Source organism: Rhinopithecus roxellana, chromosome 14 (genome assembly GCF_007565055.1).
Source record: "Rhinopithecus roxellana isolate Shanxi Qingling chromosome 14, ASM756505v1, whole genome shotgun sequence".
Lineage (NCBI taxonomy): Eukaryota > Metazoa > Chordata > Mammalia > Primates > Cercopithecidae > Rhinopithecus > Rhinopithecus roxellana.
In genome coordinates, this window is record NC_044562.1 from 91,181,523 (window position 1) to 91,208,525 (window position 27,003).

Here is a 27,003-nt window from a genome sequence, read left to right on the forward strand (position 1 = left end):
TTCTGAAAAATACAGGCATTATCTCTTTAACCTATTTTGTAGGAACCAGAATAAGGGTAATGTTTTCCTCTGTCTTCAAAATCATCAATAATCCATGCATTGTTTAACTCTCATAAGCAATAATGCCTTTCATATAGCCATTGGCATCAAAGAAGAGACACCCCCTTGATTTGATGGTAAGCGTGACACTACATAAACTCCCAGAAAACCCACTTCCTTTCCAGCAAATAGAAAACAACTGAGAGCCTGAATTCACTGTCAGCTTTGAACGCTGAACACGAGGACTGTTAACTGTTTCTGGCAAACATGAAGTCAGGCCTCTGGTATTTCTTTCTCTTCTGCTTGCACATGAAAGTTGTAACAGGTAAGTGGCCTATTGAACATTTCTTATTAAGTTATAATTCAAGGAAACATTAAGAAAAAGCAAAGGTAAAAAATTATGCACCCAAAAGAAAGTGGTTTTGGTTTTTGAAAGTAGGAATAGTTTCAGAACAGCCCGAGGATATGGCCAAGGGCACCATGTCACTCATGTCACTGTGGATGGCATTGAGTTTGCATTGCTGCCTTTGATACTGTGTCTTGAGATGAAAAAAGTGTTTCATCAGACCATTAAATTTTTAAATCACCTGCTTGGAGTTACCTGTCAGTGGATAAAGTAGCAGAGTGGCTTACTGTTCTTACAGAAAGATGAAAGGCAAAATGACTTATGTCAACAGAATGAAAATTAAATAGCTCTGGCATTTGGACTGGGAATTCTTTCAGTGCCAGAAGATAAAATGGGAATGCTTTGAAAAGAAGGATTTTGATTTTAATCTTACCTGGATGATCTGTTATCTGAAATGTCCAGGGTACCATAGAGTTTTTATTGACACTAAGTATCAGAGTTCACCCTAAAAAGCCAAGGAGGAAAGGATAATGTAAAAATACTTCCTAGGCCCTGTAGACCTTAAAAAAAAAAAAAATATCATTCTGGAGTCCCTGATTCTTTCTCTTGAATGGTATATAGCAGACTCTATATGGACAATTTAAATAATACTACATACAATGTAAGTTAACATACATGTTTCTGCTGCTTTTTACTGTGTATAATTTGCACTACTTTTATTTTCTCTTTCACACTGAGCCCTCTGCTTGAGGTTTAAAAATGGAAAGTGAAGTTATATTAAATAACTTAAATAATCAAATAAACTAAAAGTGAAGGCAGAACTTTTAGTAGGTATGAGCCTATCTAGGGATACATTTTTCAGTGGTAAAAAGTAGACTTTACTATTTTTACAAAAAATTAAAAAAAACAAAATCAAATTGATCAAATGTTTCATCTTGTGCTGGCTCAAAGTGAGTTAAGTGCTGTTAAGTAAAGAGGACTGAAGAATGTAGAATGAGCCCAAGGACAGTTTTGGGCTACTTGCTGGTTTATGCCTTTTCTAGAATCTCATGAAGTCCTTTAGCAGCATGAATGACATGAGCAGCTCTGGAATTCGTATTCATTCTTCATTCATCCATTTACTCATGTAGCATGGGGCACTGTGCCAGATGGTGTATGTACAAGGATGAGCAAAACCAGGTCAACCCCTGTTCTTCAGAAGGTAACTGCATGGTAGGGAGAGAGATATTAATCAAATAATCCCATGGATTAATGACAATTACAAGCAAAACTCAATTCTATGAGGGAATGTAACAAGGAGCTTGACTAGATTAGGTGGGTGTGGAGGTGGAGCTGAGGAGCAGGGTTCATTGAAGTGTTTCCTGTGCAAGTGGCACTTGAGTAGAGATTTCAGGGACAAGTAGGAATCAATGGGGAGAATGGTATGAAGGTAGGGAAGAACATTCCATACTGTGGAAAGAACAAGTGCAAAAGAGCTTGTGGTAGGAGGGAATGAGGTCAGGTTAGGGAACTAGAAGAAGGCAGACAGATGTGCCTGAGCAGAGAGGCTGAACTTGGTCCAAGATGACCAACTGGTCCAAGTTGGTCCAAGATGAGGCTGGAAAGGAAAGCAGAGGCCAGACCATTCAGACCATATGGTCTATGTTCAAGATTTTGGATATTCTTCCAGGAACATTTGTACCATTCACGGAAGGGTTTGTTTGTGTTGATAAAAATCATTCCAGTAGGCCAAACCAATTTGGGCAGTTCTGGTTGTGGTATTATGCTCAGGAGAATTAAAGTAGCATTGGTGTCAATTCTGTGGAAGGTGAGATCCAGCCTTAGGTAGGATTATTTCAAGTTGCCAGATTAAGCTGATGAATAATTTGTATTCTGGAATAACATTCATAGTAGATTCTAAATGAATACAGCCAATGTTCACTCTCATTATAAAGACAACCATGCGATGTGGCATCCTGTTTGACATGTGGCAAAACCGAGGCATGAGTGGCTAAATGGTAATGATAAATCTGCTAACAACGATCCTATTCAAAATATCTCCACAATGCATGTATCCAGAAACTGCCATTTAAAAGCTCTAAACAAAAAGAGCCAAACTCAAGTAAACTAAGCACTTGCTTGTCCTCTGTCATATTTTCAATCCTCTCAATTTACGTAGGCTTTCTCATGCCATGAAGATGTAGGCTTTCTTACCTTTAGTCAGTGTTTGAAGAATTTCCAACCAGGAAAGGCTAAGTGATTTGTTACACAGTAATTGGTGGCAGAACCTAAATTAGAACTCCACTGTGACTTCAACATCTACATTCTTTGTAAACTGTGTTGAAGTAGTGGAGGCGTAACATAAATCTAAAGGAACGTAAATCTCAGTGATTCTGATCACCTTTGTTATTTGGTTGTGAATTAAAGAAGGATGGGAATCTTGGTGATTTCCAGTCTTTGATGGATCTCAATGTAGAATTTAACGAAGTCTTTTTTTTTTTTTTAATGAATTTGGAACAATAGGAAGCTTTTAATAGTAAAAATATCTAGGAAAACTGTGAATGTCTAACTACATTTTGGAGACCCTCTTTGTAGACTTTATGGGCAACAGGGACCAGGTGAGTGATGGGATGAATTCTGGTTTTAGAAAGACTACTTTAAAAACAGCGTGGATAATACACCAGAGTAGGAAGGGCTGATGGCAGAGGGTGTCTAACAAACGTTCATGTCTTATGATGTGTTCTGTGAGGAAGCTGGGAAGATAGCCCTCAAGGCCACTTTGAGCCTTCCTTTGTCACTGAGGCATTCCATTAGTGATTCCTAAATTCCACTCGGGAAAAGAGCCCCTCAGTGTCTCCGGCATCTGAGAGAAGTCTGTGAAGACGGCTGACCTTGGAGCCCCTCTTAGCCTTTCCAGGACTGAGTAAATGTCATCTCCTGGAAGCGCCCCCTTCCAGTGTTCTTGCTAGATTTAAAAAAAAATCCCAGTTGTCAATTTTTTCTTTTGATAGATGAATTCAGGCCATTCCCAGTCAGCATCAGCCTCTACTTGATTTTATTTCTATGTTTATTTACTACTTATTTTTCTTTGTTTTATCCTGTTTTTCTCTTTTATTTTTTTGGTGTGATGAAATTTCATTTGACTCTCCTCTTTGCCTCTGATTAATTTGGAAGGTCGACTACAGTTCTTAATTTACTAAGTAATTATCATGTTCAAAGAATCTTAACTGAATGTCTACTTGTTTATCGTTGCATGAAAATAATGAAAATGCCTTTGTCTGATATGCCTAGTCCCCATCCCCTGCACTGATATGAGAACTTAAGAATGTTCTTCCTTTCCCACTCTCACACTGCCCCCAGAGTGCACCCTGCTCCATATATGGGTTTTGTAGAAACAATTTAAACTTATAGTGGCAGATCATTGCTAGGTTTCCTCTTACAGTATTTCTCTTCTGTTTCAAGAATCCTTTCTTAACACTTACATCACATATGTTCAGTGACAACATCATTCTGGACATCTGCTCCTGTCTTGTGATCTGTTCTGATCTAATGATCAGAAGATTTCTCTTATTTTCCTTAAATATCCCCAACTCTCTGAATTCCAGCACAGGTAAGGGTGTCTTCCTTTTACCGTGATGGGTGACTGATATCTTTCCTGGGAACAGGAGTCCTGGGTGGCAGCCTTTCATCTTAGTGGTTGCAGATATTCCTCCACTGTCTGCTGGCTTCTAGGGTTGTGGGTGAAGAGTTTCATGGTAGTCTAATTCTCATTCCTTTGTAAGTAATTTAAAAAAAAACTCTAGAATTTCATAATCTCAAAAGCTATTTACTTCAATGTTGGAATTCAGGAATTCCACCAGGATATGTGTAACTCTCTCCCTCTGTTTCCCTCTCTGTGTTTCTATATATATACATATATATACACACACACATATATACACACACACATATATATGTATGTGTGTGTGTGTGTGTGTATATATATATATATATATACATTTTTTTTTTTTTTTTGAGGTGGAGTCTCACTCTGTCACCCAGGCTGGAGTGCAGTGGCGTGATCTCGGCTCACTGCAGCCTCCACCTCCCGGGTTCACGCCATTCTCCTGCTTCAGCCTCCCGAGTAGTTGGGACTACAGGCGCCTGCCACCACACCCGGCTAATTTTTTTGTATTTTTAGTAGAGACGGGGTTTCACCGTGTTAGCCAGGATGGTCTCAATCTCCCGACCTGGTGATCTGCCCACCTCCGCCTCCGCCTTCCAAAGTGCTGGGATTACAGGCGTGAACCACTGCGCCCGGCCCTTCTATTGATTTTTTTTTTTTTTTTTTTTTAAGACTGGGTGAAGCTTTTCAATCTCTAGACTCGAGCTTTATTCTTCATTTCAGTCATTTTTTCCTAGTGTTTGTTTAATCATACCTTATCCTCTTTTTCCCCACTCTTTCTAGAAATGTCTGTTATTCTCATGTAAGATCTTGAGTCCTTTATTTTTTCATCATTTGTGAACAAAATGGCTTTCACAACTTGCTGTTGCTTGCTAACCACAACTCCTTCAGATGAAATGGGTATTTCACTTTTAAGTTCCTAGTAGCATATTCCCATTTCTTGGTAGAAACAAAATGTAGGCGTGTAGGGGGGACTGAAATTCTTATTTCACGCTTTCACTGTAAGATTCATAGCATTACTTGGCTTAAAAAAATTCATCCCAGTATTCACAGTTGTAAACAGCAAAATCTACAACATATACTGCTTCCCTACTCTAAGAATATTGAGTTTTATATGCAGAATGACTTATTGGGCTTTGCAAAGTTTTAAAAACATATATTATAATCATTTTTAGCTTGCAATAACTGAAGAAAAGGTCACAGTTTCTCTGTAAATAGCACCTCAGTACTACTGCTGTTCTAATAAACTAGGTCTGTCAAATGGCACTTTTTGGTCTTTCAAAGTGAAATAAGAAACTTGGCATTTGAAATCTTCTTATAAAAATTCACAATTATATTTTGGAAAGTGGAACTTAAGTATGTAGGGGATATGGCACACAAATTGAAAGCGTTAGTCAAAAAACGATTTTTTTTTTCACTAGTTTGGCCTGAAAGGTTGACCAAAACAGGTAAAGGTTTGCAAGTTTAGAGAGTCAGAAACTGGGGATATGAACTTCCTTCTGGGTCACATATAACATAATGATGCTTGTATCTACTTTGCTAGAGGAAAAAAAAGAAACAGGTTGTCCCCAAATAGGGTGATAGACTCAGGAGTTTCCATACAGTTGACCACAAGTGCTGTCAGGATCTGTTTATTTGAGCCATGTTGACACAGACACAGCACTTTCAATAAGCAATTAATGATCATTTAAAGGTAACTTTTTTGAATTTGATAAATAGATTTTTTTTACAGCCTGTGTTTGTGTTCTCCTCGGACTTTGCATCAAAGAATCTGTTCATGCAAAAACAACAATAGCAACAACAAACTCTCTACTGCACTCACAGTTAAAGTTCTGTTTACTTTGCACTATCTAGGACTAATGCAAAAATCTCATAGATGTGCCTATTTGCACTTAGTTAATTATGATGAAAGTTTCTTCTATATGTGAATCCATTTCTGTACATTTCTACAGGCAGATAAGTGATGGGAAAATCATTAAGAATTTAGACTTCATCAGATAAGAACCCAGGTACAATGACAGCCCAGCTTAATACATGATGGCTGATGAATGAAAATGTCTAGGGAAATGAGTGTGTTATGTACAATGTAATTTCATATCTAAGTCACTTTAAAATAATTTTTTGATGTATAATAACCCTTTCAATCACAGAACACATATGTGGCACCAATGTGAATACTACTTTAAGTATTAGGGGTGATAATATATCCAATATACCTAGAAAGAAAATAAATACCTAAAATTCATTTTCATATCTAGCTTAATGTTAAAAGCTTCTTTTTTTTTTTATTTCTTAGCAAATCTCTTTAGCTCTGATACTTGAGTTTCTGTACAGTGAGGGGGTTGGACTAGATTATTGGTGAAGAGATTAAGTAAGTGTGTGGACCCTGGTGTCACATTATCTTATTCTTTATTCTTTTTGTTGGACTGGGTTAATTCGAAGACTTTGTCTTCGATCTCTGAATTTCTTTCATCTGGTTGCTCAATTCTATTGGTGAGACTTTCCAGAGCATTTTGCATTGCTAAAAGTGTATACAAAGTTTCCTGAAATTGTTATTGATTTTTCTTTAAGCTATCTATTTCCTTGAATATTTCTCCCTTCACTTCTTGTATCATTTTTTTGATTTCCTTGCATTGGGCTTCACATTTCTCTGGTCTCTCCCTGATTAGCTTAATAACTAACCTCTTGAATTCTTTTTCAGGTAAATGAGGAATTTCTTCTTGGTTTGGATACATTGCTGGTGAACTAGTGTGATTTTTTGGGGATGTTGAAGAGCCTTGTTTTGTCATATTAGCAAAGTTGGTTTTCTGGTTTCTTCTCATTTGGGTAGGCTCTGTCAGAAGGAAGGTCTAGGGCTGAAGGCTGTTCAGATTTTTTTGTCCCACAGGGTATTCCCTTGATGTTGTACTCTCCCCCTTTTCCTATGTATGTGGCTTCCAGTGAGCCAAACTGCAGTGATTGTCTCTCTTCTGGATCTAGCTACCCAGTGAGTCTACCCGGCTCCAGGCTGGTACTGGGGATTGTCTGCACAGATTCCTGTGATGTGAACTGTCTGTGGGTCTCTCAGCCATGGATACCAGTGCCTGTTCTGGTGGAGGTGGAAAGGGTGCAATGGACTCCATGAGGGCCTTTGACTTTGGTGGTTTAATGCTCTATTTTTGTGCTGGTTGGCCTTCTGCCAGGAGGTGGCGCTTTCCAGAAAGCATCAGCTGTAATAGTATAGAGAGGTTCTGGTGGTGGGCAGGGCCCTAGAACTCCCAAGATTACATGCCCTTTGTCTTCTGCTAACCAGGGTGGGTAGGGAAGAACCATCAGGTGGGGGCAGGGCTAGGCATGTCTGAGCTCAGACTCTCCTTGAGCAGGTCTTGCTGTGGCTGCTGTGGAGGATGTGGGTGAGAGTCCCAGGTCACTGGAGTTGTGCACCTAGGAGGATTATGGCTATCTCTGCTGAGTCATGCAGGTTTTTGGGGAAGTGGGGGGAAACTGGCAGTCACAGGCCTCACCCAGATCCCATGCAAACCGAAGGACCGGTCTCACTCTAATGCCTCTCTCAACAGCCCCGAGTCTGTTTCCAGGCAGAGGGTGAGACTGGCTTGAAAACTTGCCCAAGGCTTTCTGCCTCCCAGCTGTGAAAGAAAAGGACTTTAGTTCTTCCCCTGCATGTGAAGTCTGCATGCTGGATTCACGGCCTCCCCCCAGTTCAGGCCAGGAGACTTCTTGCCCTGTTCAAATAGTTATGGAGTTCAACCAGAGAATTCCTTCTCCCTGTGGAGTTTTACACCCTGCTCCTCTGGCCACCTCCAGATGGATCCCTGTGGTGTCTGGCAGGAATGGGCTGCTTGGGGACCCACTGAGCTCCCAGAGCCTTTCTGCAGCTTCCTCTACCCCTGTATTTTGCTCCATTTGGCTCTCTAATGTGACTCACCTCCAGATAAAGTCGGAAACTTCTCCATAAACAGACCTTCAGCTTCTCCAGTCAGAGTGTGTGTTTGGGAGAGGAGGGTCTCCCTTTCCCATGAGTCTTTCTTTTTGACTGGGAAATAAGTATCTCCCAATCTTCAGGAGGTTAATAACTAACATCCTGAATTCTTTTTCAGGTAAATGAGGAATTTCTTTTTGGTTTGTATCCATTGCTGGTGAACTAGTGTGATTTTTTTGGGGATGTTGAAGAGCCTTGTGGGATCTCTTGCTCTACTTTTCCTGCTCCTCTTCTTGGCCCATTACAAAGATATTTGCCAAACATGCTTAGCCTTTATATTATTCTATTAATATTAATTCTTTTATTTAATATGACTGAGCTTCCACTATGTTCAAGGTCCTGGGATTGTTTAGGCAACTGTAATGTAGTCCTTATCTTTGTGGAGCTCATGGTTAAATGAGGAAGACATACAAAAGTGGTTATGATCCGAGATGCTATGCACTAAAATATACCAGCCTAAACAAAGTATTATGGGGAGCATAGAAATAAGAGTCTTTGTCTGGTGGTCTTGGAAATATATCAAGAGAGAAGTTGACATTTAAAATGGTTCTTGAAGAATGAATGATAATTTCTTCTCAGATTAACGGGTAATCAGATATTTTAGTTTATGGTAACAGAAATATTGAAGTGTGAAGCATATTCGAGCAATAAAGAACAGAAGTGTGAAAGAAATGGCCAAAAAGTTCAGTGTGGCTTCAATAGATGGCCTATGAGATTGTGAAAGCATTTTGTGTCAAGCCAGATATATATATTTTAAAATACCTTATAAGCAATAGAACACTAATAGACTTTTAAACTGGGGAGTGAAATGCTTTTCTGAAACATAATTTTGGGAACAGCATGGAGGAAGGATGGGGAGGAGAGAGATCAGTGTTAAGAAGGCCAGTCAAGAGGATGCTTCCACAGATAAAGGGAAGACATGAAAAAGGTGCGGATTGGCAATGGGAATGGAGATAAAGAATTGAATTTAAGAGATATTAATGAGCTGGAGTCAGCTGGGCTTGGTGACCAGTTGGATGATGAAAATCAGAGAGAGGAAGAAATGAGGAAGACTCTGAGGTTCCTAAGGTCAGACTAGTGACTCCCTGAAAAGACAGGGTTTGGGTTTGGTGAATGAATACAGTCATGTGCCACTTGACAATGGGAATACATTCTGAGAAATGTGTCCTTAGTGATTTTGTTGTGTGAACATCATCGAGTGTACTGACATGATGATGTCTATTAGATGGTAGATGATGTCTACCATCTAGTAGGCATCATCTACCTGCACTACCTAGGCTATGTGGAATAGCCTATTGCTTCTAGGCTACTAACCTGTACAGCATGTTACTGTACTGAATACTGCAGGTCATGGTAGAACAATGGTAAATATTTGTGTAACTAAACACATAAAAGGGACATTAAAAATTACAGTATATAATCTTATGGGACCGCCACATATACAGTCCATCATTGACTGACATGTCATTTATGCAGTGCATGACTGTACCGAGTTCAGTTTGGAAAGGTTACACTTGATGTGTCAGGGTATATCCAGATAGTGATGTTGAAAGGAATTTGGAAACAAGGAACTAGAAGTTTGGGCTGGAGAGAAAATGTGGCTCCTGGGGGTAGACTTGAGAGCTGGAACCATAGGTGCAAATGAGTTCAGGCAGCGAACACCCTGTCCATGTGCCCAAGGAGTTTTGCACAGTAGCTGAGCAATGGGAAGCAATGTAGGTATTCAGAGGTGTAGAGAAAATCCTCTCTCCCTCCCATTCTGTGGAAGAGAGTTGGGTTCATTTAATCTCATATGATTTCCCTAGTACAATAGTTTCAAATCAAAGGCAATGAAGTAACTAACAAAATAACTTGTTTGCAAATTAATTACTTTGTGAATATTGCTATGAAGTTTTATAATACCGCTGGGATTTTTTCATTTTTCATGAAGAAATCAGTTTTAACTAGGAGAAAATCAATCTTTCATTTTTCTTATTATATACATTTAGAGAACCAAAAGGTTGTTTTGTACCCCCTGTGGAGTTCCTTGGAGAGTAAAACAATGCACATATTGTGTGTGTGTACATGAGTACTGTTTTGGCTTTTTCTCCTCACTTTTCTACTTCCCATTTTTTTTCCTCCAAATGTTAGGCATTTAGATTAGATCGGGTTTATCTTGTCTATCCTCTCTCTCTTCCTTGCCTCAATCGTTTCTTTAGATTATGGGTGCCTTTGAATAACAATGTAAGTTTAGAAATGATGCATATATAAAAATCTACTAACCAGGATTCTAAAGGTTTTAGCTAGTAAACTTGTAAGACATGACATTGCTTTTATGAAAGGTGAGAAAAGTAGTAGGAAGCACTTTTTAAAAAAATGCCAGAATTTCTTAGTAAAAGATCAAAAGTAACTCAAACCTAATATAAACATTTCAATTTTTAGACTTTTGCCTCTTGTGTCACATTCATGTGCTGTGCTAAGCTAATACTTATCATTGTTTCATTACAGAAAGTGTGTTTAATAAGCACTATCAATGATTACAAACTCAGGAGATCTTATTTTTCCATCACTCTGGGACCTTTGTGGAGGTTTGTGGTTAGAAGTCTAAGTTAAAGAAAATAAAATTACACTTCTGACATCTTGCACGCTCTGCACTGAGTGGATTCTTTTTTTTTTTTTTTTTTTTTTTTTTTTTTGAGACGGAGTCTCGCTCTGTCGCCCAGGCTGGAGTGCAGTGGCCGGATCTCAGCTCACTGCAAGCTCCGCCTCCCGGGTTTACGCCATTCTCCTGCCTCAGCCTCCCGAGTAGCTGAGACTACAGGCGCCCGCCACCTTGCCCGGCTAGTTTTTTGTATTTTTTAGTAGAGACGGGGTTTCACCGTGTTAGCCAGGATGGTCTCGATCTCCTGACCTCGTGATCCGCCCGTCTCGGCCTCCCAAAGTGCTGGGATTACAGGCTTGAGCCACCGCGCCCGGCCGGAGTGGATGTTTCCTCCAGAGGATTTTCAACCAGGAACAATACAACTGCTTGTAAAGAGTCCCAGCAGGATGGGTCTGGGCAAGAGTGTCTTATCCTGGAGAAATGAAGTAGTTCAGATATTAAAAGCATCAACTGGCAAATGAACTCATCTGCACTATAGTGCAGTTCTCAGGTGAATGACCTTTTCTTCAGAAATTTTCTTAATAGTCCCCCAAAAGAAGATGAAAATGTTCTTGTGCTTTATAAATTTTGAAAACCTAAAGAGATCACTTAATATAAAGATTTTTATTTTACTCTTGAAAACATTAGTCTATTGATATCAACAGTAATATTATAAAATTATTATTATATTTTGAGATGGAGTCTTGCTCTGTTGCCAGGCTGGAGTGCAGTGGTGTGATCTCGGCTCACTGCAACCTCCAACTCCCAGGTTCAAGTGATTCTCCTGCCTCAGACTCCTGAGTAGCACATGCCACCACGCACAGCTAATTTTTTGTATTTTTAGTAGAGGTGGGGTTTCACTGTGTTAGCCAGGATGGTCTCGATCTCTTGACCTTGTGATCCTCCCGCCTCGGCCTCCCAAAGTACTGGGATTACAGGCATGAGTCACTGCCCCCAGCCTATAAAAATTATTGTTAGCAGCAGTTAACGGACTTGAGCCTCGATTGGGAAGAATATGCCCTGTTTGACACAGTACTCTATGTGATGAAGAAAATATAGTACCTGTTCTCTAGACTGATTATAATCTAGGGTTTCCAATAAAAAGTAAACTGATATGGTAGCAAAACAGAACCTCATGTTTAATATTCAGATTTTAAGACTCATCACCAGGTTCCAAGACCACACATTCCTTTTTGTGTTTTTAGTAACATATTAAGTGCTAAAAGATATAGGATGATGTTTATATCACAGATCACTAACATGCTGTGTTTATAAAACACCTTGGTATATTAGAACAACCATTGGTCCAGGAGTTCTTGTCCTGGCCGTATATTGGGCAAATGTAATGGCTGCACTTTGGGACATCCAAGTTAGCAACCAGGTTTGTTTCTCACTTGGATGGAACAAAGTTGTCCTGCCCTCCATAGACATATAAGAGCCAAGATAATCATCAGTTATCTAAATAAGTATTTATGAGTCCAGTGGATATCTGTAGGTGAAGAAAGTTTTTCTTTAAAGCTCAGACAGATAATTTCCATTAGAACATGACATCTCAGTTTGGGTAGTGTCTTGTATGCATGATTGTGTATCTTCATGTACTTGTTTCCAGAAGAAAAGCAACATGGCATAGCATAGCTAACTCTGGAATCATGTCCCAGCTATGAGCTACGTAATCCTGGGCAAGATATTCACCTTTTCTGGCTCTAGTTTAATTTGATAAATGCAAATGGAAAATGCAAAATGAAAGGTTTAACTTGTCATTTCTAGAAGCCCTTTTGGCTCTTACATTATAAATCCTATGCTTCATCTCCTCAGATTTAAAATGTCACCGTCTACATATTCATTTGTTCACCCATCCAACCATGCTTTCATCCATCCAATAAATAACTGATTGCAGCTTACAACATACCAGGTATTATTGCAGATACTTGGGATGGATTTGTGAATAAGACCAACAAGGTCCCTGATTTTAAAGCTTACCTTAGAGTGGAGTAGCCAGACAATGAAGAAGAAAACAGTAAGATAAACCAGATAATTTCAGACAGTGATAAATGCTTTATCTCAGTTGACATACTAGACAAAGACCTGGATATATTCTTTAGATTGGGTGGCCAGTGGTCACTGAAGAAGTGTCATTACTCTTGAACGATGACAAAGAAGCAGCCATGTAAAAATCAGAGAGAATGATCTAGGTGGAGAAATGACAAATTAAAAGCCCTGGGAACCAGCTTTGTGTGTTTGAGGAACAGAAAGAAGGGCAGTGTGACTGTGGTGTAGTGTGTGACTGGTATAAAATGGGAGGTAGGACAGGTCACGTAAGTCATGGGAAACCAGGGTAAGGAGTTAGATTTTACTGTAAGTGAAATGAGAAGCCCCTGGAGATTTTATAAGCAGAACAATGACTCTATTGGATTATGTATGTAAGAAGGTCATTCTGGTTTCTCTGTGGAGAATGGATTGTAAATGGGCAAGAGTAAAAGCAGAAGCTTTTGTAGTTAGGAAGCTCTTGTAGTCCCAGGGAGAGGTGACAATGGTTTGGACCAGTTGAAGCTGAGATGGAGGAGAAGTGGATAGATTCTGTTGGACATAAAACAGAGGTGCCGGAAATTAGGTGTTCTTCCTGCACACAGATTTTAGCAGTGGTCCTGTAACTCAGTTGTTAGTGACCACTGTCTAGCTTCCTGTGGTTGCCTGCTTTTATTATGCTTCTGTTGTTGCTGGTGACACTTTGATTGTGGATTGAACCAAAAATCTTTCATGCACCCAGGAAGCTGTGTGACCTCGGGCAAATAGTTTAATCTGTCTGGGCCTTCAGTTGTCTGTATGTACACAAAAGAGGTCACCAGGTCTGACTGTGTATGATGCTGAGAAGAGGTTGAATCATGTTACAGGAAACAGAAGGTGTAAAGCTGAGGGTATTTATAGGATGCCTGAAACATGAACAGTGTTGATGAAATTTATTGACAATGGAAATGGTATGTTAGGAAGTGTGAGGAGCATATCAAAGACACTGTGAGAGAGGATATTTTGGAGAAGATTTTATATTAAAGGTGGTATGAGAAGAAAAGAAAACATGAGAAAAAGGAAGAAAGAACAAGAAGAGAGAGATTGATAAGGCGAACACTCACAATTTTTAACTACTGGCATGGCAACAGAATTGACCAAATAGATTTGACACCATACCAATCAGAACAGACACTATCTATGAAAGTGGTGCTATCATACCAGCATTCCAGGCTGAGTATTAGACTTGGAGATAAGAATATCCAAGAAAGATGGAGAAAAGATCCTAGCTGCTTTTGCAGTTATAAGAAACTAACATATTCAGATCTTCCTTAAATTACCTATCCATTAAATGCTTTAGTCATGGTTATAAGGGGCAGTCTCCTTTAGTACTATTTTCAAATGTTACCAAAGGCTAAGAAGAATTTGTAATTTGTCTTTTGAGCATTGTTTAAGTCCATTTTCTGTTGCTATCACTGAATACTGGAGACTGGGTAATTTATAAAGAAAAGAAATGTATTTCTTACAGTTCTGGAGGCTGGGGCCTAAGTCTAGGGGTCTAGGGGCCTAGGTCTAGGCTGAGGCCTAGGGGCGAAATTTGGTGAGGGCCTTCTCTTGCTGGTGGGGACACTCATCAGAGGCCCAAGGCATTACAGAGGATTACATGATGAGGAGGTTCTTGAGAGACAGCCAGTCTGGCTGTTTATAACATACTAACTCTCATGATAATTAACCCACTCCTGTGATAACCTATTAATCTGTTAACCCATTAACCCATGAATTGGATTAAACTCTGCATGAGGGTTCTGCCAATCATTTCTTAAAGGCCCCATCTCCCAATTCTATTACACTGGGGATTAATTTTCAATATGAGTGTCAGTCTGAGGGGCACAAATGTTCAAGTTATAGCAAGCATATCTGTTCTATATCTGCCAAAATAGTTACGAAGTAATTAATTAAATGCTATAGTTAAAAACATTCAAACTGCAGACTTACAGCTGCCAAGTGGTTTTCCAGATGGAAAGTCTAAACACTGGATATGTGGAAACTGAAGTCAGTCTTCTGATCACTACATTTCATAATAAATAGGTGATCCAGGTAGTTTTTAAATTAAAAATAATAAAATGAATAATTAAGAGTGTCCAGGCTAGGCGCGGTGGCTCACACCTGTAATCCCAGCACTTTGGGAGGCCAAGGCGGGCGGATCACGAGGTCAAGAGATTGAGACCATCCTGGCCAACATGGTGAAACCCCGTCTCTACTAAAAATACAAAAATTAGCTGGGCGTGGTGGCACGTGCCTGTAGTCCCAGCTACCTGGGAAGCTGAGGCAGGAGAATCGCTTGAACCTAGGAGGCAGAGGTTGTAGTGAGCTGAGATTGCACCACTGCACTCTAGCCTGCTGGCGACAGAACAAGACTGTCTCAAAAAAAAAAAAAAAAAAAGCAGAGTGTCCAATAGAAAGACACTTTGAAATCTTCAGCTGATGTCAGTGGCACGCACTTTCAACATGCCATTCAAGAAAAATTGAGGCACAGCATTCCTAGTCCTACCTAAACACTTTTGTGGGCAAGAAAGATAGTCTCCTTTATTTTAATTTATTCTGACTTTCTGGAGTAACCCATTATGATATTGAGACTGAAAGTGGTTAACAGGAACATTGTTTTCCCTGTGGAGGATTCACCCAACAGCAAAGGATTAGCTCTCTCAGTTGTTTGTGGTCTTACCTGGATGTATTCTGATCCTGAATCCAGAGAAAGCAAGTGTTAGAAAGAACATTATGATATTTTTGTTTCACTTCCTTATTTCACAGAGGAGGAGGCTGAATTCCACAGGGGCACCCTAGCCACAGAGCCTTGCTAGTGCCAGAATTTGCCTCTGGTTTCCTTGGGAACCACTGCAGTGCACTTCCACCACACTGCACCACCAACCATTCATGTCCTCTTGTGTTTGCCACAGTATGGGCACAATGGGGGAAAAATCTGCTGACAAAATCATCTTCAGAAGTAGAAGACAATGTATCTATGTCTGGTATACATAGTGACCACAGACACTTTGGCTCCAAGATCTTTGTGGTTTACTTACTGCCATTCTAAAGACTCTGGGAAATTTTTCGTGAACATTTCTAAAGGAACCGAGAACCAGTCCACTGATTTTATCTTCTGCAGCAGACGGTAGAGACATACACATCAAAGCAACAGTGGGGCAACATATTTCATATTTTACTGTCAGACAAATAAGGCCCCAAGCAAAATACCCTACGTTTTAATCTAATGTAGACTGCACCTGTTCTCATGCCAACAGTTTTTTTCTTTGCCTCTTGTTTACATTGTTCCCTCCAGTTTTTAAAACGAAGCAAGTATTATTTTCCTTCTGTATGCTTTTAAAAAGACTTGTTATTATAAAACAAAACATCCATATAGAAAAGTGAAAAAAAAAATGTAAAATTTAATGAATAGTGCTAAAGCATACTACCTCACCCTCATAATCACCACAGGTCAAGAAATACAAGATTGTCAACACCCATGTTTCCTTCTGATTCCAACTCTTTCTCCCTCTTTAGACAAAACCTTTAGGCTGAATTTTGTGATACTAATTCAGATTATATTAACTATTTATATTTTTTAGTAATTATGGAAGAAACCACAACATGTATACTTCACTTAGAAAAGTTTCAAATTACATATACCTTCACTATCTTTCTAGACAATGTGCTCTATATTGACAGATGTATCTTTTAGCACATTGGAGGTGTATGTTAAAATTCCACCATATCAGGGCTCTTATTGTTGATGTTGAAACAGTCTAATAGTTGCTCCTTGGAAGGTAATCAGTCTCTTTTCTCTGGCTGCTTTTAGGATTTTCACTAAGATACATCTAGGTGTGCATACTTTTAAAAAATATGCTTGTGAATTGTTGGGATTCTTGAATCTGTGGAGTGTGACTGGGTTCTAACTCATTTTTCCAACCTATCTGCTGGCTCACCAATTTTCTCTTTAACTCTGTCTGATATATATTAAACCTCTCTACTGAGTTTTAAATCTCAGTTAGTGCATTTTTTTGGCCGATTCTTGTAGGTTCTTTTTCAAATTAGTTGACTTAAATTTTCCTGTGTGCTACAGATATTATTACAAGTTTTTCTTGTATTTGCTTAAGCATAATAAGCTCAATTACTTTATCTTGGGGACCTGATAATTCAAATATATAAATCGTGAGTTTGTTTTTGTAGTTTGATGTTTCTGTTGTTACCTTGTTTTCTTGTATGTCTCATTATTTTTATGATGTGTTTGCCATTGAATGTGAATATTATTTGTAGGAAATTTTTTTGAGGCCTAGGATGTCAACCTTTTCTTCTTGTAATAGTTTGCATTTTTACTTTCAAAAGCTGAAGGGTAATAATAATGCAAATCTCCTTAAAGAAAATTCAAAGATTGAGATTTTCTAGACCATTGAAGTCCAGAAGATTTTTCTGGACCATCTAATCTGAATGAGGTCTGGTTTATTTCTGGTTTACCTATGCTCCAAGAATGTAACTCTTTGGGATCCCAATTTAATGGGGAGAGAGTTTTCTGCTAGATCTTTCACTCTGCAGATTCTGGGAGCTAAGACATAAAAACAAAAGTTTGAATTTGAAAGAACAGCAATGCTTTCAGAGTAAAAGCAGCTTTCAAGCTTTGCTTTTCTCTCGGGGTTCTGGTTCTCTCTTCAAATTTAGCCAGGTAATTTCTTCTCCTTTGTGTCACTCTTTAATGCTTTTAATAATATTCTTGGACATTTGTTCAACATTTTTGGCTGTTTTGGTGTGAGAATTAGCTTGAATAATAGGGACTACTATAACTGAAGACTAGAACATTTGTGTTTATTTTCACAATCAAATCACCCAAATTGAAGATATATGGGGGAAATATAAATTGAAGCCTAGGGATATTAAGAAAATAAGTAATTGTGAATCTTAAATAAAATTAAGGCAAATAGTGTAAGTAGAGGTGTGACAAATAGCCCCTCCTGCATAATGCTAATCCTGTTACAAATTTCAGAAAGCAAAATAGCAATACATATTATTACAACTTTTAAACATTTTGACCAAATGTCATAATATTTACATAAAAGCAAAATGCTGAAAATAATCCCAATATCCAACATTAGTATTTTAGTTTAACAAATTATGATAGATTAACATTTGGGCCAATAATATAGTCCTCAAAAAGGATAATTATAGTGACTATGTAAAAAATGAAATGCTTATGACATAAAATAACAATAGCAGAACACAAAATAACATGTTTGCTATAAATAATATGTTCTGAAAGATAAGGAGCAAAAATATACAGAGTATTTCTATTTCACTGTAGAACTAGGTAATTTTTCTCCTTAAATTTTTTTTGCACTTCTATAGTTTTCTCAAAAACAAAGACCAAGATTTCAAAACTTAGGAAAAAACCAGCATGCTAATCATTTTCCTAAACAATTTCAGCATGAAAAATTGTCATAATAAAAAGGAAAATAAAACAAAAAGAAAGGGAAGGCAATGAGCAGTTTGAATTTATAGTCTAATAACTCAGAATCAGCAACCACCAGGCCAAGGCGATTTCAGTTTTTTCGTTCTGTGTTTCCTATGTAGCTTGCAAAAACAACCTTGGCTTCCGATAAGCATAAATTTATTTCAGAAAATGAAAAAGTGGGCCTGGGCATGGTAGTTCACGTCTGTAATCCCAGCACTTTAAGAGGCTGAGACAGGAGGATTGCTTGAGGCCAGGAGTTCAAGACCAGGCTGGGCAACATAGTGAGACTTGCCTCTACAAAATTTCTTTTTCAAAAATAGCCAGATATGGTGGTGTGTGCCTTTATTCCCGGCTTCTTGGGAGGCTGAGGCAGGAGGGTCCCTTGAGCCTAGGAAGTGGAGGCTGCAATGAGCTAGGATCATGCCACTGCACTGTGGCCTGAGAAACAGAGTAAAACCTTTTCTCTGAAAAGAAAAGAAAAGAAAAAAGAAAAAAGGGTGAAAAAATAAACAAAAATCTGGGACTTTATATTTATTATCAGGTCTTGATTCGGTTCTCAGTGGATGAGGTTTGGAGAAAATGCATTTCTATCATTTGAAAATGATTAGTCTGTTCTTTTACTCTCCAGCAGGAGGAATAATGTATATGTGTATAGATATATGTATATGTATACAATTGTTTGTATATACATACACACATAGTCTGTATATATTGTAGTATATATATATACAGATAATACATATATTTTAATATCTAATATACATACATATAACATATATTATATATACAATTATTCATTTTTAAACTACTTTGTACTTTTACAAAGTGAGCAATTTCTATTTTTCCTTGTATCTGCTTTACTGATGTACAACAGTGATTATTTACTCATCAAAAGTGCACATGGTTCTTGTCAGGGTAATTTGATCAACAGCTAGACAATTCCTTCTCTCCAAGACATACCTACTAATAAATGAAGTTTTTCCTAAACTTCAACTTTTCCCATATCTCTCTGTTTGGCTAAGTGCTACCAATTCTGTAATTCCAATTTTAAAACTCACTTCCTCAAGGTGGCATTTTCTGATTCTATAATCAAAATTATAACCCACCTGACCCTACCACCTTTATTTAAATAGTACTCCATTCGTATCACAAATTATGGTGCATTACTACATATTTATTCCTTTACCATCTGCCTCCAATATGAAAGCTACTAAAGGACAGAGACCATACCTGTGTGATTCATTCATGCTATGTAAATATATTATTTAATATTTAGTATATTCTATATTCACATATGACAAGTGAGTTTCTGGTCAGGACTCTGTTTTTCTCTAGGACAGTTTTATCTTATGTTCTTTCTTGAGGGGTGGAGGGAGAATGTGCAGCTGTTTCATTTTGGTGCAACAGAGATGACTTTATGCATAAAATAAATTACTTTTATGTTAAAATATAATTATTAGGGCAACATATTTATAAAATGTCACCTTTGCTCTTTTTTCTTTCTTTTTATGCAGGAGAAATCAATGGTTCTGCCAATTATGAGATGTTTATATTTCACAACGGAGGTGTACAAATTTTATGCAAATATCCTGACATTGTCCAGCAATTTAAAATGCAGTTGCTGAAAGGGGGGCAAATACTCTGCGATCTCACTAAGACAAAAGGAAGTGGAAACACAGTGTCCATTAAGAGTCTGAAATTCTGCCATTCTCAGTTATCCAACAACAGTGTCTCTTTTTTTCTATATAACTTGGACCATTCTCATGCCAACTATTACTTCTGCAACCTATCAATTTTTGATCCTCCTCCTTTTAAAGTAACTCTTACGGGAGGATATTTGCATATTTATGGTAAGACATTGCTTTCATCTTCCAAACTTAAGAGTATATATATGTTTTGACAACTTTTCTCACTAATGGAAACACTTAGACAAATAAATATCTTTTGTGTTGAAGTTCACTTAGATGCAGTTGATGGCAATCATTTATAATGAAGACATATGGGTGACGATTTACTATTCATCATAATTAGTATTATTCAGCAATATGCAATGTAATCCCATAGACTGCTAAGTCAGAAATAGATCATATTGCCTTTTAAACACATAGCTATTAAAAATCAGGAAAAACATTAAGACAAATACTTAAACTTACGGCTTAATAATGGGTATTATCTCTATTCACCTAAGATTTAAGGTTTGGTTTTGTACTGTGTTTGTGGAATGAAGTGTGATGATTGAAAATCATAGTTTTATAACATTACTTTTACTACTACCTCTTTTATAAAAATATAGGCAGAAAAGCCCTTTCTATTAACCACATTTGTAAATACATTATATGCATAATCTTTTAAGTTTTAGTTCCTGGATCCTTGCCATAATACTGAGATGATGTTAGTCTAATAACTTGCCCACTTACTGGATTTCATGACGATAGTAAAGAAAAGCTTCATTTGATTAAATAGCTCTTTTAAATTTGGTAAGAGAACTCTTGGTTCAGCACTGAAAGAAGAAATGTGATTCTCAGAATTTTTCATTAACATACCTTTTTTTCCAATCCAGAATCACAACTTTGTTGCCAACTGAAGTTCTGGTTACCCATAGGATGTGCAACCTTTGTTGTTGTCTGCATTTTTGCGTGCATACTTATTTGTTGGCTTACAAAAAAGGTAAGCAATTTCTATCTTTCCTTGTATCTGCTTTACTGATGTACATCAGTGATTATTTCCTCATCAAAAGTACACATGGCTCTTGTCAGAGTAGTTTGACCAACAGGGAGACAATGCCTTCCCCCCAAGACATACCTACTAATTAAACTAATCACTTGGGACAGAAGTTTATTTATTTGTTTTATAGCCCACACATTCCAAAGAAGACTTGACTTAACGGCTTACACAGTGTTATGTTACTATTATTATCGTTCAAACTAGATGAGGTAATTGAGGCCAAGAGAAGACTAAAGGTCAGGAGGAAGGTTAAAACATAAAAATAGATGCCTCTGATTTTTAAAAAATTATTATGCGTGGGCTGCAAATTTGAATCTAAGGTTCTTGAGAGGCAGGGCAGAGATGAAACAATTAGTTATAAGTTTTGCTTCGCTGTTAAGTTAAAAACAGTCAGCAAGAAATCCTTCTAAGGTGTCAATTGTAGCTGAGAAGGAAACTGACAACTTCTTTACATGGTAAGTTATTAGACTCCTTGCTTTTAAAGAAAACCACTGAGGAGCTATTTAGAAAGATAAGCAACAATGACTACAACACAAATCTCCCTGTGCTGGGGGATATTCTTTTTGGTCTCTCGCATTACAGGTTCTCAATCAAAGAACTGACACCACTCTGCATATTACACGAGTATGCTAGTACTCAAGTATATCCACAGTGTGGTCACTGGCCAGTGTATAACTGTGGGAGACATAAAGAAGGAAGAGAATGAGATGGGGCCCATGATCTAAGTCTATTGGGAAAGAAACAATAACGGCAAAAATGAGGAAGAAAGTTCAGTAGAAAGCTCTTTTTACGTAAAGCCCATTTCATATTGTTTTCCTACTTAGCCTAAAGCCAGGAACCTAAGTCACATTACCATGTTTTTGTCACATACCACTTCAACGAAGAATAGAAAACAGTCAAAAAACAAAGAGATGGAGAAGAAAAGATGACAAAGCATGTTTCTGGCTTTTTCTTTCAGAAGTATTCATCCAGCGTGCACGACCCTAACGGTGAATACATGTTCATGAGAGCAGTGAACACAGCCAAAAAATCTAGACTCACAGGTATGACTCCATTTAGGGGTTTGGGTAGGGAAGAGTTTTCTTCACAGTAAGCCTGCAATGTTAATTTTTTTTTTTTTTTAAAGAAAGGAAAACATCTCCAAGGCCTAATTCTAGTATTTTCTGTGAAAATCTGGATTTTTCACTTTAACTAGATTTATATTTTCTGCAGTATATTGAAAACAAACAAGCAATAGGTTTGTAAGTCACTATTGAAACTAAACACACAAACAGTTCATAAGCTACCATTGTATCAAGGCAATTTTCCAATTGATGTTTCAAAAGTTGGGATGGTTCTAAGTGCTTTTTGTTGAAGGTTTCATTCAGTCATTCGATGAGCATTTATTGATCATCAGTGAAGTGTGAGTTACTGAGTGAGGCACTCTGGGGAATTTGGACAGACGTATGCTAATTTTGGACTGAGATTAGGAAAAGAGATCTGCGCTGGTGCTGCTAGAGGGAAGAAGGAGAAATTGATGAAGCTATTTGGTTATTTTGATGTAAAGAGTGTGCAAGTTTAGAGAACTTGGATGGCTTTAGAAGTCTCAGTAACGTGGGAATTTGACCTTTTGTGTTAAGAGTCAGAAAACTGACAGTTGCCAAGTTTGAGGAGCACCCAGAAAGTTTGAAGCTTCCATTGTGGAAAATTCATGTCTTATGCCCTTGAGGTTGGAATGATGTGCGATGTGTAATGAGACAGAAGCCACTGCATTTTTCCACCCCTCAGTGGCTACAGACTGTCTAAAGGGGACACACATAGCTTGCGTTGTCATGGAATTATAGCATGGGATGGGAGCTAAAAAGGCTCCTTGAGTTCACATTCATTTTTTAGATGACAGAAATTGTTGCCCAAAGTGTTCAGTGATTCTTTTGGTTCCCTAGACAGTTAATACCATAGCTTTGACACTTGCAAAGAGCTTGTATTTCATTACTTTGCTGTTGAAAAAATATGATCTCTCAATCTCTTTGCTTAATGTGTTCTGTCTGTTTGGATCCCCACAAGCAGAACCTGAGATAAGGGCTTGGGTGCAAGTAGTTTATTTGGGAGGTGATCCCAGGAAGAAGGGGTGAGGGGACAGGGAGAGTGAGACAGCTAACAAAGAGAAGCAAATGAAGGGCACGTTATTATCAAGGTCTCAACTCCAGGCCACAGAGGTCTGACTTCACTGGACGTGTACAGATGCCTCCCAGAATTATTCTCCTGAAGGATGGCAACCACTGGCTCCATCCCCACTGATTTGGGGTTGCCTGTGGGGGGCATTAGCTTTCTTGCATCCCTGAGCTGTGCCTCTATTTGGGATGAGCCTACTTGGGATGAGTCTTCAGCGAAAGTCCGGAGGCAGAAAAGCAGTGAAATGCAGTGGGGCTGTTGTTCTAGAACAGTTAGCCCTTGCAGAGCTTTCTGCCCCAGCAGCAGCTGAAATCAGAGGTGGACAGTTTCAAAGGGATGAGTTCAGATAATGTCTGTTATAGGAGTCAGGAATTAAACTTCTTTGGAAATGGGGAACTGGCGCTGGGTCTTGGAGCATAAAGACAAGTTTGCATGGTGTCTGTGTGTGTGTGTGTGTGTGTATGAAAGGCAATGGAAAGGGGGAAAGCTTCTTGTAGGGAACTGACACATGGAGAGCATTTAGAGAATTTATGCTAAATTTTTGTTACAGATGTGACCGTATAATCTGGAACTCTGGCACCCAGGCATGAACAACGTTGGCCAGTTTTCCACAACTTGAAGTGCAAGATTCTCTTATTTCCTGGACCACAGAGAGTCTGACTTAACTACATACATCTTCTGCTGGTGTTTTGTTCAATCTGGACGAGTGACTGTATCAGTCAATGGGGATTTTAACAGACTGCCTTGGTACTGCTGAGTCCTCTCAAAACAAACACCCTCTTGAAACTAGCTTTAGAGAAAGCCCAGCTCCTGTGTGCTCAACAAATAGACCTCACTGGGAGTGGAATCCCTGTCTCCACATCTGCTCCTAGCAGTGCACCAGCCAGTAAAGCAAACACATTTACAAAAATATGTTTTAAAGATGCCAGGGGTACTGAATCTGCAAAGCAAACGAGCAGCCAAGGACCAGCATCTGTCTGCATTTCACCATCATACTACCTCTTCTTTCTGTAGGGATGAGAATTCCTCTTTTAATCAGACAGTCAAGGGAGATGCTACAAAGCTGGAACTATTTTATTTCTGAGATGTTGATGTGAACTGTACATTAGTACATGCGCAGTACTCTCCTTCAATTGCTGAACCCCAGTTGACCATTTTACCAAGACTTTAGATGCTTTCTTGTGCCCTCAGTTTTCTTTTTAAAAATACTTCTACATGACTGCTTGACAGCCCAACAGCCGCTCTCAATAGAGAGCTATGTCTTACATTCTTTCCTGCGCTGCTCAATAGTTTTATATATCTGTGCATACATATATACACACATATGTATATAAAATTCATAATGAATATATTTTCCTGTCTTCTCCCTACAAGAATATTTTTGCTCCAGAAGGACATATTCTTTTCTCAAATTCAGTTAAAATGGTTTACCTTTTCATGTAAGTGGTGGGAAACATTGCCCAGAATTGAAAACAAATTTATTTTATTATCCTATTTTCTACCATTATCTATGTTTTCATGGTGCTATTAATTATAAGTTTAGCTCTTTTTGTAGATCGTATTAACATTGCAAACAAAATCATCTTTAATGGGCAAGCATTCTCCTGGGGTAGAGCAGAATATTCATTTAGCCTGAAAGCTGCAGTTACTGTAGGTTGCTGTCAGACTATACCCATGGTGCCTCTGGGCTTGACAGGTCAAAATGGTGCCCACTGGCCTGGAGCAGCCCTCCAGACCTGGGTGGAATTCCAGGGTTGAGAGACTCCCCTGAGCCAGGGGCCACTAGGTATTCTTGCTCTCAGAGGCTGAAGTCACCCTGGGAATGACAGTGGGTCTACCTGCATTCATAATTCCAGGATCTGTGAAGAGCACATATGTTTCAGGGCACAATTCCCTCTCCTAAAAACCACACAGCCTGGAAATTGGCCCCGGCCCTTCAAGATAGCCTTCTTTAGAATGTGATTTGGCTAGAAAGATTCTTAAATACATGGAATGTGATTATTCTTAGCTGGAATATTTTCTCTACTTCCTGTCTGCATGCCCAAGGCTTCTGAAGCAGCCTATGTGTACGCAACAACATTTGTAACTTTAGGTAAATTGGGATTATGTTGTAGTTTAACATTTTGTAGCTGTGTGCTTGTAGTTTACAAGTGAGACCTAATGTGTCATTATGCATACTTATATTATCTTAAGCATGTGTAATGCTGGATGTGTACAGTACAGTACTGAACTTGTAATTTGAATCTAGTGTGGTGTTCTGTTTTCAGCTGACTTGGACAACCTGCTGGCTTTGCACAGGTGTTCCCTGAGTTGTTTGCAGGTTTCTGTGTGTGGGGTGGGGTAGGGAGAGAGCCTTCGTGGTGGCCAACCTGGCCTGGTTGTCCAAGCTGTGCCTTGACACATCCTCATCCCCAGCATGAGACGTTTCAAGATGAATTATTAAAGGACAAAATTTCTGTGAAATCAAATCCGGTTTTAAGAGGAGTCACTTATCAAAGAGATTTTAGCAGTAGTAAGAAGGGAAAGAATAAACATTTGATATTCAGCAACTGAAAATACCTCACTGTGTTTTCTTGGGGGGAGTAGGGAATTGATTACCTTAGCTAGCATGTACAAAGTTGATATTGTACTTGAAGATAGTTATATTGCTTGGAACAGTTGCTTTCTTCATTTTCTTTTTTTTTTTTTTAATTTTGAAATAGCCACAAACTTATAAAACTGTTGGAAGCACAGCAAAAGGACTATTCTTTTCCTGAGTAAGTTTCTGATCGAATGTCCTATCACTTCTGAACGGTATTTTTTACAAACAAGAACACTGTCCTTCCTAACTATAATATAGCCTTCAGAAAATTAACATTGGTACATTGCTACCATCCAATCCTCAGAGTGCCTTCGACATTAGCCCTGGGCATTTGGTTGATATGTCTCTGTAGTGTCCAGTCTCGTCAGTTTCTCAGTTTAGACTTCATGGCCTTGACACTTTTGAAGATTAGAAGCAGTTGTTTTGTAGAACATCCCTTGTTTGGGTCAGTCTGATGTTTCTTCATGATTAAAATCAGGTTCTTCATCTTTGGCAGAAATAACACAGAGGTGACATTGCACTGGCTTATTGGCCTCCTATCAGGCAGCTCACAGTTTTGATTTGTTACATTACTGATAATGTTCACTGTAATCACTTGACTAAGGTGGTGTGTGTCAACCTTCTCCACTGCAAAGTAACTCTTGTCCCCTTTATATTTTAATACATATTTTATGGGAAAGTACTTTGAAACTGTAAATCTTCTGTTCCTTGTGAAAATTTTACTTTATTTATTTGTTCATTTATAACCATATGGCATCATGGCGTCCTGCTTTATTCAATAGATAAAAATTTGTTACTATCATTATTCTGTTTTCATACTGAAATTGCCCCATCCTTGGCCAGCAGGAGCCCATTTCAACTGGGTCTTGTGTTCTTGCACCATGTCCCCAATGTTCTTTCAGCACTCTTTTGCTTTCTGGCAGCACGAGCTAGTCCAGCCTCAGTTTGAGCTTTCACTGTCCCAGTGCTGGAATCAGCTGCTTCTCCAAGAGCCCTGGTTTCTTCGAGAGATGGTTTTAGAAGCCAAGACCTAGGCATTAGTTCTGCTCATTGCTATTGGAATCTCACTGCTCCTAGTTCCCATGAGTGGACAGAGCTAGGGATAGATATCTATCCAGATAGATAGATAAATATATGTAAAATATAAATGCAGATGTAAATGTGTGTGTACATATGTGTATGTGTGAATACAAATATATATTTATGTATGATATGTATAAGTAGATGTAAATGTGTGTTTATATGCATCCACATACACATTAGTCTGCCTACATATTTGTGTATCCTACGCAGAAATCCATGAGTTCACACCCAAGCCATTAATTCTGATACAATACTACATGGTGATTCATTCCAGACTTATCCCTTTCTTTTATTTATCCTTCTTCTGACAGTGAGAAAGCTCACTCTTAGATC

At 38.5% G+C, this 27,003-nt stretch overlaps 1 protein-coding gene across 1 annotated transcript; it reads left to right on the forward strand.

Annotated features, from left to right (window-relative positions):
• The first annotated feature begins 222 nt into the window (after window positions 1-222).
• On the forward strand, window positions 223-25,562 carry ICOS (inducible T cell costimulator). The gene is made up of 5 exons (XM_010352637.2): window positions 223-364; window positions 19,646-19,981; window positions 20,692-20,798; window positions 21,814-21,898; window positions 23,557-25,562. The coding sequence occupies exons 1-5, from the start codon at window positions 307-309 to the stop codon at window positions 23,568-23,570; spliced, it is 600 nt and encodes a 199-aa protein (XP_010350939.1). The 5' UTR covers window positions 223-306; the 3' UTR covers window positions 23,571-25,562.
• The last annotated feature ends 1,441 nt before the right edge of the window (window positions 25,563-27,003 follow it).